The following is a 15,000-nucleotide window of genomic DNA, read 5'->3' as shown; positions in this document are numbered from 1 at the left end:
TCTTAACCTATGTTCAATTACCGTCTCCCATAATTTTAAAGTATGACACATCAACTTAATTCCTCTATAATTTGCACACTCTTGTGCATCCCCTTTATTCTTAAAAATGGGGATCAAAATACTCTTCCTCCACTCCTCAGGCATCTTTTTAGTTTTTAAAATAATATTAAAGAGTTTAGTAAGCCAAGAAACTCCCAAATCTCCCAAATATTTCCACACTTCAATTGGGATATCATCAGGTCCTACAGACTTTCCACCCTTGGTTTTCTTTAAAGCCTCCTCAACTTCTATTTTGCTAATGCGACGATAAAAATGAAACGTTTTATTATTATTCACGATATTAAAATCACTAAGGTCGATCGTATTTTCAGAAACTTCATTAAAAAGTTTATCAAAGTAACTCATCCACCTATGTTGAATATCTTTTTCTAAGAAAAGTACTTTTTGATTTTCATCTTTAATACACTTTACTTGAGTTAAATCTTTACTTTTCTTTTCTCTTTGTTTGGTTAATTTATACATATATTTTTCACCCTCCTTAGTATCTAATTTATTATAAAGATCATTACAAAGTTTTATGTTTGCTTGGCAAAAAAAATATGCGAGAGAATACATTATAAGAGGAAAACAATTCATCAACAGACGAGAACACCTTAACACCATAATCTCTAAGCAAAAAAATGTCATGAATTTGGCATTTGTAGTGCACAGACTCTGCTAAATGAAATTATAAAAAAAGAAAACAAATGGACGTGAATCTTATTAAAATGAATACAAATAATTTTCCCAAAAATTGTAAAGCATACAAAACCAATACATTAACAGGAACCATCGTCAAACTTATCTATGCATTAAAGTTCTCGAACCTTACCGCATGCCCACTTTTAGTACAGACCAATGTAAATATCTTAATAATTTATTGTATACCATGCATCTCCGGTGGAGGGAACCATAGCTTAGTCTCCTATATATGAAGTAAATAAACAGCATAATAAAAAAAATAGTCATTCATGGTGGCCTACAAAAGTAATAGCGTGCTTTATAATGATGTAGTAGTTGACTAAATACAGAAAAATAGAAAATAATAAAAAAAAAAAGATCTACTTGGGCTCGATATGAGCTGTAGGAAGGTCAAAATTAAGCTAAACATATGAAGAACAAGAAAAGTTCCATTGAAACTGCTTGCAAACTCCTAATTTGTAATCTCAAGCTTTCTCTGACTTCAAACGAGCTATTTGCCAGAAATTTTAAAATCCAAAACGCAAAAAATACAAGATCTGCTATTCACATTTAAGAGGAAATTTGTTGGGTCTGCACCATAAGCAAATAGTATTAATACCACTTAAACTATTCAAGAAGATGACAAGAAATTAAAAACGAGAATAAAGATTACTATTCTTTAAATTACCGTAGAAGCCTTATCCATTAGTATTGGACAAAATCAGACATGCTTTAATCTTTGCTAGTGAAGATATTCATGCTCAAAACAAAAAGCCAACCCATTGATAAACTGAAACAAGATTTCAACTCTGCTCCAGTAATTAACTACACTTCAAAAGTCAAAATGCGAGAGAAATCTACTACTCTATGTGGAATGATATTGGAATTCTTTTCATTCACCTGGATGTAACATGCAGGAGAAAATTTGCTTTACGTATATGCGACTAACATATCGGTGAAAATGAGTAACCTGTAAAGGAGAAAGTCTTGTGAAGGTGGAGGACTTTCCCATTTTTGTGCATCTCGATCAGATTGAAGTTGATCAAGTTGCTGATCAATGGCGGCTGGTAGTAGATGAGGATGGGTTCGCATAATCTGGGATAAAAGCTGGCCTGTGGGAGATTGGAGTTGGAGAGGGGCGATTGGCATCTGGCTCTGCCCAGAATTATCTGATGCTCTAACTTTTAAGCTGTGAAACTGGCGACTTTCCGAGCAAGTTCCAATCTTAGGCCAGCCAAAATGACAGCACTGAAATTTTAAACAGCGTAACTATGTTAAACTATGTAGCAGTGAAGGCACTTCCATTTATTAGAAGAACGGAAAGCAAAATTGAAAGTATTAAGATTAATTATGGGAGGAGAAGAGCAATAAAAATGATCTATAAAGCCTTCATTCAACTAGGAAAAAGACTGCGCAGGACGACCAATATAATTTATAGGAATAAAAGAAAAATGACTGTCCCTAAAACATTTCATAACTCAATATAGATAAATCAGCGTTTAATCAAATATTGGTTGAATACCAAATCTTACAGCACAAACTATCCTATAGGTAACAATTGGTCAAATCCAAGCAGCCTTAGAGCATAAAAATTTGATGGATTTTCCTTTCCTTTTAACATCATTGATGGGCTAATCTATCCAGCAAGGGTGGATTCAAGAGAGGCCCGAGCGGGCATGAACCCCGCCAAGACCTAAAGTTACAACATAAATGCTGACTTAAGGTAACAACTTAGGCAAATTGGCAGAATATGTGAAAAGAAAAATTTTATTGCAAATGAATTTGACATGTAAACTTAATAGTTAACTTCTATTTATTAATGCTAACCTATGCAATATGAATAATGCAAAAGGTAAAATCTATAATGTACCAACAATGAAATGAATAGAAAAAAATTAAAAAAGTCAACTACTTAAGACGATTTACAATATGACAATTCATATGAAAAATAGAGCTCAATGCATTTACACGCTAACATATCAACATGCAACTAGATCATGGACGCCCACACAGATGTGGGTGTGGGTGTGGGTGTGTGTGTCATAAACAAGAATTAAACAAATATTCTATTATTATTGACTGATGATAGCTTTATAAGAAAACATGATATGCATGAATAGATTTATTGTATTCAACTAACGCAATAAGCATGAGAACAAATACATTACTATCATACAGATATTTCAAAATTGAACTTATGCAAAAACTAATCATGCGGAAAATCAATATGAACTCTCAATTAAAAACAAGTACACATATATAGGCAATAGAAATCAATAATTATAGGTGTAATGATCAGCATAAATTTCCCCATGGCCGACCTAGATTAATTATTATCATTGCAAAATTAAACTTACTATTATAAACCAAATTATGATTTCCTCCAGACCTATTAAAACGCAAATAATTTCATGCATTGAGACGAAATCTTAGCTAACCAAATCTAATGTATACAGTCGATAAGAATACAAAATTAAAATACAAGGAATTATTCTCCTCTTACCAACCAGCGGACAAAGCAGAGCAACAATAAAGAGGAAAAAGTAAATATAATGATGGGGAAGAGAAGATTGAGAAGAAGAGGATTAGAGCTCAAGAGGAAGAAAGGGTGGCTGACAGTGGGAAGAAGAGAACTTAAGGGCAATGCTGGCTCTCAGTTCAAGGAAGTAGATGAGGATGAGGACTTGCTCTCACAAGCTTAGGATAAGAAACAAGACGAAAGTGTGATGCATTGACTAAAAACTCTTTAGATCGCACCGAAGATGAGAGGAATGTGATGTTCGTGTGAGATTAGTGTCGGCCGTTATTTTTGAAAAGGATGATTTTTGTAAAATATGAAAATAATTTTAATATGAATATGATTTTTGAAAGTAACATTTTAATTTAAAAAATAGATGAGACTAAACGAGTCTCATATATTAAATAGTTTGGACGGCTGAGCGCGATACCACAAGTAATACACTATCACGAAAAATAAGCATATCACTTAACAGTAGACTCAACCACCTAAATTAAAAAGTTTGTGACATCCATTTGGTCTGCAAAACTTCTTATGTATGATCGGCAAATTCCCCTACCTAAAATAAGGATTATATAATATTTATTTTACCTGGGTTCCAAGTTCCCTATAAAGGCAAGCCCCTATAGCTATTTACATCTTAAATAACCGGGGTCACTTAAGAAAACTCTCGATTAAGATCAGTGGTTTGCCTTCCAGATTTCAAAGTTTAGGTTTCCAAGATTGGACATCGGAATAATCAAATGAGAGTGGCTCAAATAGGAACTGTTATTTTAAGGAATCCAAAGGAACGAACAGTATGGGATGGGATTGGATAAGGTTTATTTTACCTGGGTTCCAAATTCCCTATAGTGGCAAACCCCTATAGTTATTTACATCTTAAATGACCGGGGTCACTTAAGAAGACTCTCGATTAAGATAAGTGGTTTGTCTTCCAGATTTCAAAGTTTAGGTTACCAAGATTGGACATCGGAATAATCAAATGGGAGTGGCTCAAATAGAAACAATTATTTTAATGAATCCAAAGGAACGAAGAGTATGAGATATCACAGATCCAGGGAGAACCCCAGTGACCTCCCAACTCCAACTATCATATTGTTTGGATATTGTTTGGTTTTATGTTTTTGAAATGATGTTATTCAATGTTTAATCCTGCAATTTCTTTTTATAATTTAGGACTTACATTTGCACGATATCTGATCGTACAAATGGCCGAGAAGGATAGGAGGATTTACATCATATCGCACGGTAACCTCAGAATCATAAAAGTGTTAGGACTTATAATTGCACAACAGAGTTATACAAAAGCCTAAAGATAAGGTGATGATATAAGGTGATGATTTACGTTGCGATAAGGTGATGATTTACGTTGCGCTACGCAAACCACCTCGACGTCCTATGGCTTGTTATTTAAAATAAAGAAAATGTTTAATTGACGTGAACTTGTTTTGATGTTGCAGATCTATCTCGAAGTTGTTTTTCTGTGTGTCCTCGTCATGTTGCCCGCAGTATTCGCTCCAAGTTCCCCATCGTAGCACCTTCGAATTCGATGTTAATTTTAAAGGTACATGCAATTGTTTAGTCAACGATCTGTTGTCGGATACCTCCTATGAAACCAACTACTGGTCTTCTATTCTAAGGTATAGTGTGTAAAAGTAGCAGTAGAGAAACAGTAAGAGGTACAAGTATAATGACAGAATTTAAGAAATGAGTAAACATGCACTGTATTAACAAAAGAAATATCATCTGGAAAACTCAAGAAAGAGCGGCAAATGACCTATGACGAAAGAAAACTCGAGAAAATCAGCAAATGACTCGACGGAAATCTTGAAGTAAAAAAAAAATGGCAACTCAAAGAAAGCCACCGAAAACCCGGGAAGATCTCGGAAAAAGACCACGAGTGCTTTACCAAAATTTCCAATAAAATTTCACGAAAATCCAAAAAAAGAAAACCGCAAGCACTCGGGTCGGGGCTAGGCCCAGATACTATATATTTGTATTCGATGGACATCAAAGGCTACTATCGATCACCCGGATGTATAGAGTCTGCCACTCAACTAGAAGGGTGTCCAACTAAACCTAACTTAAGAGGGTACTCCTTAGCCCGGTACTGGTAATCAACAAGTGGACAATCAAGTTACAATATTTTTAAAATTTATATTTTAGCATGCACATGGATTTCAGGCATATAAAAGAAAGTTGTATCAATTTTGTAGTAAATATATTTTTTATAAATATTGTATTTGCTCTTATCATGTTATGTTCTTATCAGTGTAAAAAAATTATGATTGTTTACAAGTCGATCACGTCGTCGGGCGTAGGACTGCCAATAACCTAAGAAGATATGGGTCCCCCGCTAACTTTGTTTCGGTGAATGATACTATCATCCTACAGTTTATCAGGTCCCAGGGTTGGGTCTTGATGTCGTAGGATGGAATATCATTCTGCTCTACCACCGACGTGTCTTTGTCATCACCACCCTATGCCCTAAAACAAAACCGACCTACTTACGACCTTGTTTGATAGTTCATATATAGCAAAATGTTATATATGCGCACTTATGCATCAGACATAAGCACCAAAAACCTAAACCAAGAAGCAAGGAAAGCAAACCAAAAATCAACAAATGAAAAAGAAGACCAACCCTCTTCCAAAACAAATTTAGAAAAGAAAAGCCAAAAGCGGCAAGAGGGTTAGCCTAAAACATCTGACTGGCAGGACTTTCCCGAATGAGTAGCAGAGGTGAATGCACTTCCCACACTAGCCATGAAACATCTCCAAAAGGTATAATTTATAAATCTCCAAACTGCTTCTAAACTTTCACAAATATCACAAAATTTCTTTTCTCTTCTTTCTTTTCTTCTCTTTTTTTTATTGCAATCAATTCAGCTTACAGAATTGAACTCCAAACATTTCCAAACGTCTAACAAATCATTTCTTGAAAAGAATATTTTGAATTCTTTTAAACATCAAGAAATGACAAATTTTATTTCACCAACATCAAAATATTCAATCTTGCATTAAATTAAAAGAAATTCCCATGCCACATGAACCCCACACCTTCCAAGGGATTGCACATAAGCACTCATGACCGGGGCAGCAAAGAGAACCACCCAAAATAAGCTCACGGGTCAAGACAACAAGAGAAGCCCACTCAAGCTCAGCTCACGGGCCAAGGCAAGCCTTCTATGTTCAAAATGTATGAACAGCACGGGCCAAGGCAACAAGGAAGCCCACTCAAGCTCAGCTCACGGGCCAAGGCAACAAGAGAAGCCCACCCAAGCTCAGCTCACGGGCCAAGGCACCAAGGAGGGACCAAGAAAACAGAGAGGGAATCAACCATCAAGCTCACGGGCAAAGGCACCAAGAAGGCACCAAGAAGGGCAAGTCGATCCCAAATTAAAATTATGATTGAACCACAGGTAGACACAAAAGAAAAGGCTCAACTCAGCCCTACAATAGCACATTCAACCAAATATTCATCACCCAGGCAACAGGAAATATTCGAACAGAAAAGAATGGCACTACAAGGAATGCTCATAGCCAAGAACATCCAAAGAAGCCACTAACTCCTATTCAAGCAGGGGTAGCAGCCAAAAGGGCAAACTGAGCCCAATATAAGGGAAATCACAATTAGGTGCTCTCGGGTAGGTGCAGCCAGATAGCCAACAGTTACCAATGCACGGATAAGAGTAGCCAAAGAGGGAAAGCCACCAGCCAACAACACAAAAGGAACCGCAATAGGAATGTTCACGGGTAGGAGCAAGCAACAAAGAATCAAAGAAATAAGGCCGGGAGGCTCACGGCCAAAGACAACCAAGGGAAACCAACAACCATTTACGATATAAATCCCCAACCGAAAAGGCTCAAGGCCAGGAAAAGCAACACAAGACCCCAAAGCAAGCCCAAAAAAACCTTCAAAATCACACCTTTTCATCTGCAGGTATTTCGAACAGAGGAAGAAACCAGGAACCGAAGTAAACCTTCCTAAAAAAAAATTTTAAAAGCTCTCAAAAGACAACATTCCTTCCATCATATGATTCGAAAAGAGGAGCAGCAATTGTAAGGAGCAACAACAGGACTCAAAGGAACTACAAAAGGTCCTAGAAAACAATTTTAGCTGTTCATACATTTTGAACATAGAAGGCCTCAAAGAAACAGCAAAACAAAGCCTTAAAACAGGGCTCTATCATTATTAAAATCGAGCCATTTTTTAAATTAAAACGGGGCTACATTAGGGCCCAAAACCAAACCATATACTGTGCTAGAAACAACACCTAACCAAGCCAAAACAAAACCAAGCCCAAAACATTTTCAACATAGGGCCAACCCAAAAGTAAAGTTCAACCCAAAAGTAAAGTCCAACCCAACAGGTGACCGAAACCCAGCCATCACAAGGCAAAATTAAGCCCAGCACAGGGGCAAAACTAAGTCATTTCAAAGCAAAACCAAAACTAGCACAGGGACAAAACTGAGCCCAGCACGGAGGCAAACCGAGTCCAGCACAAAGTAAATTCCTCAATGCTTTAAAACCGAAAGTTTGCATCTATCCGAACAGAGGTAACAATAATAGAGAGTTGAGAGTTCAAAAGTCAAGTTAATATTTCATTCCACATGTGATTCGAAACAGGGCAACCAAAATAATTCTTTATCATAAGAAATTTCTTCCAGCATGCATTTCAAACAAGGGCAGCAATAGTTATTTCATCTAACATGTACTTTAAATAGGTAAATGGCAGCATAAGAAATTTGAAAAATTAAATTTTCACCCAACATGCAATTTGAACAAAGAAGATAGCCACAGGGAGCCAAAACTAAGCCCCAAATTGAGAATAAATCTAAGCTTTTCTCTCTTTTTTTTTTCTCTCAAATAATTTTTTTGTTGTGCAAGCCTCCCTAACATCATTCACATTTTCCAGAAAAATGTATTTTTATGCATCTAGCTCATATGTTCCAGCTCCCCAATTCCATAACCATTCTCATTCCTAACATTAAACTCAATAAGTACTTAAAGTGACCAAAATTTCCCAATTTAAGGTGCATTAGAGAATGCATTCAAGGGCAATTCCAAGAGATATAGATTAAAAAGATTACTTTAGCAAATGTATTCAAGGGCCAACTTCAAATGACGAGGATTAGAAAGATTATTCATATCGCAGGCAAGAAATCATCAGAGCAAAATCTCCTAAACACATCTTTATAAATTATGAATCCATTAAACCCAAGACATGAGAATAGGGTAAAACAGATATCTCCTTTGAATGCTTGTAAAAAGGAAAATGAAGAAGGTTACCTCTTGATGTAGATTCAATAGTAAACTCAAAACCAGCCTAAGGAAATAAAAATCAGCAAAAACCTCTCTTAAGATCCTTGATGCAAAAGAGATCCCGAAAGCCTCGAGAAATATAGCAGCAAATGTTCACGATCAAAGATGCCCCAAATCCTTTCTCTTCTCCTCTCAAAATTTTCAACAACCCTTGGTAGTCAAACACACAACCAAGCAAGAAAATGGAACCGACAAGCAAGAGTACCAAGCAACCCAGAAAGAATGCCGAGGAGCAACTGAACAGAAAATCTATGCAAGACAAGATTTTGGCAGCACCTCCACCCTCCTTTTCAATTTTCGGTCAACCCTAAAGACCTCCCCAAGGTGGGGTTTTATAAGCAAAAGAGAGAGGAGCAGCCACCTACCAGCACTAATGGTGGCCGAATAGGGTGGTGGGAGGGAGATGAGGAGAAGCATTTAGGGAGAAAGAGAAGTAGACCTTGGGAATATGAAGGATCGGCCAGGTGGAGTTTCACCGTTGGAGAGTCGTTCGGTCGAATGACCAGCGAAGAAGAGGAAGAGTCGGCCAAGTCTTCGCGAAGCTAGGGCTTTGCTCGGGCGACCTCGGGTGCAGTCGATCGCGGGAGAGGAGGCGAGCCTTCTCGTGCGAACCCAGAAGCTAGTGCACGGGGAGAAATGTCGACCGAAGAGGAGGGGGAGCAAGTCGGGTGCGTGAGTAGGAATTAAGTGTGATTTAGAAAAAAAATTAAAAGAAATGTCTTTCTTTATTATTATTATTAATTTTATTATATTTAATATTAAAATCTCCCAATCCGTGCATTTTTTTTTGCTTGTGCGTAAAAAAATCATAGCAAAAATGAATGTCTTTTTTTAGGTAATTTCAACGTTTCGGACATGTCGGCGCAATCTGTTTCGCCGTCCGAGGTCATTTTAACAAATTCATCGATTTGCATGTGATTTGCTCTTGTACAGAATTATGGCAATATGGGTGTCCTCCTTAGCTAAAAACGATGTCTCGAAAGCGTCGGAGTAGTCTGTTTTGAAATCAGAGGTCGTTCGGAGAAGTTCACATTTTCACCCTGTTTAAGCTCAATTCTAGTTTAAGCTCAATTCTAGTCCATTCTAGTCCAACTTTGCGCAACTTAGTAGATTTTGTGTGTGCTGATAAATTTTTAAAGGGGTTTCCCTATGGTTCGAGATCCTATCGGGAACTTATCTTTGAGTCTCCACATGGTGGTCCTTAACCACTCGACTAAACGACGATGGTTTGAGATCACCCATGCAGGACACCACAAGAGAATCAGGAAGTGGCTTGAACTTCTGAGAGGGATGGATTTCAATACTAATCCTCTAAGATAATCAATAGGAATTCTTAGAGCTAGATCCTAGGATTTAAGGAGAAAAGATATTACCTCAAAATGAGGTCAACAATTAGGCAACAAAAAGTCACGCAATCAAGCACATCTTTATCATTGATTTTTTTAATATTTTGCTTTGCAATGAAAATAGTATTTGTTACATTATTTCATATGCACTATGGCTATGTACTATTTGCCAATGACAAGTATGAAAACATGTGTCCAACGCTCATGGTAGTCCTAACATTAAATCTATACTAATATCTTCCCAAGGCTTATACGGAATAGGTGAAGGTGTGTAAATCCTTATTTATTTCCTTTTCTTTTAATAGTTTGACAAATCCAACATTGTAAAACATGTACATCTCCATTTAGAGCTGGAAAATAATATCTATCCTCAATCAAAATTATAGTCTTATTCCAACCAAAATGTCGCATAGCATCACCAACATGCAATTCTAAAACAATATTTTTTTTTTTTAATAATGAATCGGGAACGAAAAATGAGTTACTAAAAAAAGTATCCTTAAACATAGAGTTTTTATTAAGCGCAAATAAGCAATTATTTTATTCATGAACAATTAAGCACACCCTTACAAATAATGTTAAGCCTACTTAATGCATCAATGTGCTTATTATCAACCTTGACAGTGTTTCAGAACAAAAATGTGTTTTGGCATAAATTCAGCCTACATTCTATCATAATTTATTTTGTGAGTTTATATACTTTAAGACTTGATAATTAGAATGCAATATCCTAAGTAGCAAGTAATATCTTCAACATTGAAGTGTTTGCACAAAACAACAGAAAAGCATAAATTAAATAATTATGTTTTGGTTTATTAATTTTAAAAAATACGCAGTAAGATGAATCTTTTTCATTGAGAGATTCCCTAATAAAGACTTAAGATCACAAGACCAGAAATTGGCAGCCTAACAAAGTCCATAAATCAAATCTCAGAAACAAAATAAGAAACCAGAACATTAAAGTATATGAAGATTCAGAGATTAGCTATAGTGGCAAAATCATAAAACAATTGCCTAAAATAAACAAAATCTCATGTCCATCTATAGTGTCGAAAAAATAAGAAGATCTCCAATCCAGCCATCAAAAATAGTGTCTCCAGCTAAAATGATTTAATTATTTTAACTTTAAAAATCAAAAAAAAAAAAAAAAAAACCTCCCAATCAACAGCACTATTAAAAATAGGCAGTTGCATGAATGCAGAAAAAACAAAGAACAAATTAGCAGGCCCACAGGGAGAAAGTAAATCAAAGAGGCTAAATCAAGGAACTAGCGCTTGAACTAACTAAAACTAATACATGAGAAATAGAGCAACCCAACACAAACATTGGAAAGCATAACCCATTCATCATAGGATCATCAAATAGGCATGTCTTCTAACAGTATAAACTTAAGAAAAAAAGAATTAAAAAAGTAAAAAAAAATGAAGTGATATCAAAACCTAAAATTTCAATGTGCTTGTTTCAACACTCACATCTTGCATTCCCAACAAATTTAAATTTTGATGATTACATCACGGAGAAAGCTTAATGACATTATATTCTTAAAGTTGAAGCTAAACACAAAAACTATGAAACACTAACACAGCAAGAGATTTGTCACGTTGCAATAAACTCCACTAAAAAGGCAAACAGGATGGCAACAAAGCCTGGGATAGGGTAAGGAAGTAATATTACAAACATGTAAAATAGACACAAAAATAAAATTAACAAGTGCGACTATGGTGGAAAGGTCTACCAAAGTGCATCAAGGCATGAGAAAAATAGTTAACAACCTCATCTAACTAACTGGCTAAGCAAATCTCACAATTTAGAGACCAAGAACATTGATTAGCTTTGCAAACTATTGTAAAGGCGGAGGAGGGAGAAGGACCTGCAAAGTTTAGGATAACTGATGCAAGTAGTAGCACCCTAATACTTAAACTATATCTTACATGTGCTCTAAATTTGAAGCACCAAAAATGGAACCCATATCCACTCAGTGTGTAGGACATTCATTTTGAAAGTTTTGATAAAGATGTATTAGTAAACATAGCTATTTATCTTTTAGTATAGGACTTTAAGAATGCAAATAGAAATTTGAAAGGCTTCATTCGATAACTTTTCATTTTGAAACAATATTTGATATTGTATGCAAATGTGCCTAAATTTCTATGCAACTAGTTGGAGAAATGATTTACAGCTCACAGATCTTTGTCCTGCTTCTTCCTATTGATAGTTGCTTTGTATGTATTTCGGCTTGTACCTTAAATACAGCTTGACACATAGTCTGGACTCCCAAGCTCTATGATAGCTCTTTACTTGATATTTAACGTGAACTGCAATTATACTACTTATTCAAGTTACCTCATGGAATATGATACTTTAATTTATTGGTTTGCATACTATATGCAATAGATACTTAAGAAGGTTTACGAGTTGCAATCGCAACCATGGTTAAAGAACTTTCAAAAGTTATGCCTTGGAATCCATTTCATCCTAAGGCACTAGGAAAAAGATTCAAAACCAAAATTTTTCTTGATCTTTCAAACCCATGCCTCAACTGTTCAAGGAGTAATTTTTGAATGTTAACATTCCAAAACCCATTTTGGTATGGTTTTTGAACTACATCAATCTATAGGGTCTGCTTGACAATGTGATGGAGTTTTTTGAATATTTTAACTGGCCCTTTAATAGCAGTTTTTAATTTATGAAATTTTTAGGCTTTAAGAAAATTAGATTTTAACGTAATGACAATAAAAATAAAATAAAAAAAAGGCAATTCTATTCTTCATGAGGGCTTCTGTCGCCAACCACGCACACAAGTTTAAGCTTCTGCCACCAAACAATAGATCAAGCGTCATTAAGATCAAGATTTTATTCCTTTAATCCTTCCATTTTTTTCCCTTCCTTTCTTTTACATAGTCAATCACCATACCAAGTTTACATGGCGACATGGTTGAATGCACAGCAGTGATAGAGAATGACGAACAATGGTCATTGTATTGGACAAAACTATGCTTGACATCAATTGAAATCAACTAAGCATTGCTTATTCCACAAAACAAACTTCGCAAAAAATCAGAAAAGCTGAAATTGCCTAAAAAATGTCCACATTGTCGCAATGTATGATGAGAAGGCTGAAAAATCTACTCAAAACCTTTTGAAACTTCGAACATTAGCAGTCTCTACCACTCACTCTCAGCTCACATCTCCCAATAAAACCCCACCATCATCGCCGCTAGGCAAGCCACCCACCACCACCAGTGGTCACCTCCTCTTCTTCTTCCTCTTTTTTATTCTACTTCTCATTCCCTCCTCCTTTCCCGTTCTTTTCTCTTTCTCCCTTCTACTCTCCTCTTCTCCTCCTCTATTCCCTCCCGTTCTCTTCTATTCGAACCCTCCAGCTCTCTCTCTCTCTCTCTACCCAATCCTAGCTGAACCCACCTCATGGTTTTATATGCAGGAAGGAATTCTACACAAGCCCTAAAGTTTCAGCATCTTGTTCTTGATCAATAGCATGATTTATAGGATCGGATTCTATTCAGCAATAACAAAATTTGCATTACAGAATCATATCATCGTCACAAATGAATATCCAAATCATTCTCCTTCGAAAAAAACGCGAAGAAGCAAACATAACTACCCAAAGGGATGAAACCTAACAGTGCAATTACAAAGCTTAATCACGCAAATGATGATAAATGTAGCATACGTACAGCAATTCCATTCCAAAAAAAAGCTAACGTAATAGTATTGCGACTAGTCACGTTGCAAAAATGTTTGGAACAAGGAGGCGATGAATTGAGCAGTACCTTGTTGAAGAAGGACGTCCTGGAGTCAATTGGAATGAAAGGGAGAAATTTAATGTCGGGCGACGGTGACCTGAACCCCGAGGCGACAAAGTGGCTACGCGGGACAACTAACAGCCCGTCCGCGCCGGCAGCACAAATCGGCATCGTCCTCCAGCGTTCACGACGATACAGAAATCAGCAGTAGGTTTTTTGAAACAAACCGAGAGAAAAAGCTGCAATAAAAATTCAACTGGAGCGTAAGCTGAGTACATATTAGTTTCTTCAGATCGTATGTATATGTGTTATATTTGGGTTATACTACTTGTAATTCTTCTTGTAATTTAATTGTAACTTATATGTACCCTCCGCATAACCTAATATGTACGCAATTCTGCGTAAATCTAACGTACGCAAATATTTCTCGTAATTTGGGGTGTAAAAGAGCCTATCTTGAGCGAGCCCAAGTTTTGCACAACTCCTTTAAAGAATCAATTTTTATGTTCGGCTAGTTTATATCAAGCTCAAAATTTTTGTTGGTATTCGGCTAGTTTGCTTAACTAGCGGAATACGAGCTGTTCGCAAACGAGTCATTTTAGTAACCTTAGTCACGCACTCTTAGAATGTTTGAAGTATGGAAGATATTTAAATCTTAATATTTAAATTAAGATATTCATTTAATTATACTTTAGCTATATTTATTTTACGTTTTTAATTAATAATTTTAAGTGATTATAAATCTGCATAGTCTTGTAGTCAATAAAATTATTTAAAAATAATACTCATCAATTTTTTTTGAGCCAAAGCGAATCGAATACGAAAAAACAAAGCTTTGTTTATGTTCAGCACGTATATATTTGAGAGCAAAAAATTTGTTTGTGTTCAGCTCATCTGTTTAGTAAATGAATCAAACATGAGCTATTTAACGAGCTGAATACGAGCTATTCGCGAACAACAGACCATTTTGACATCCCTAACTATATGCTCTAATAAATTCACAAATGTTTTATCCTCTTTTTTTTTTTTTACTTATGATACAATTATAATAATAAAAAATAAAAATAAAAATCATCTAGGTGGTTCACTTATAAATATCTATATTTTGGATGGTCTTTATGTAATTATCCCTTAAGAACAAGTAGAAAAAGATGAGGATGGATTATGAGAGTTTTAGGGAGGAAAATCTCATTTTGCCCTTCTTCCAAATATTTCCCTTCAATTGAATTTGTAGGGTGGAACCAAATTTTATGTTTTATTTTATATTTACAAATTTTGTATTATAAATGACTTCAATTATAATGTAGTTAGCAAAACATCATCTCA

At 35.7% G+C, this 15,000-nt stretch overlaps 1 protein-coding gene across 1 annotated transcript in view; it reads right to left on the bottom strand.

The window, feature by feature from the left end:
* Positions 1–13,935, bottom strand: part of LOC110022746 (UV-B-induced protein At3g17800, chloroplastic) — a 48,145-nt gene extending 34,210 nt beyond the window's left edge. The window contains exons 1-2 of the mRNA XM_020721831.1: positions 13,702–13,935; positions 1,691–1,968 (exon numbers count right to left, since the gene is read on the bottom strand). Coding sequence (XP_020577490.1) covers positions 1,691–1,968; positions 13,702–13,845 — 422 coding nt within the window. The 5' untranslated portion in view covers positions 13,846–13,935. The remainder of the gene's footprint in view (positions 1–1,690; positions 1,969–13,701) is intronic.
* Positions 13,936–15,000: the final 1,065 nt, after the last annotated feature.

Source organism: Phalaenopsis equestris, unplaced genomic scaffold (assembly GCF_001263595.1).
Source record: "Phalaenopsis equestris unplaced genomic scaffold, ASM126359v1 Scaffold000202, whole genome shotgun sequence".
NCBI lineage: Eukaryota > Viridiplantae > Streptophyta > Magnoliopsida > Asparagales > Orchidaceae > Phalaenopsis > Phalaenopsis equestris.
This window is presented reverse-complemented; position numbering and strand designations above follow the sequence as displayed.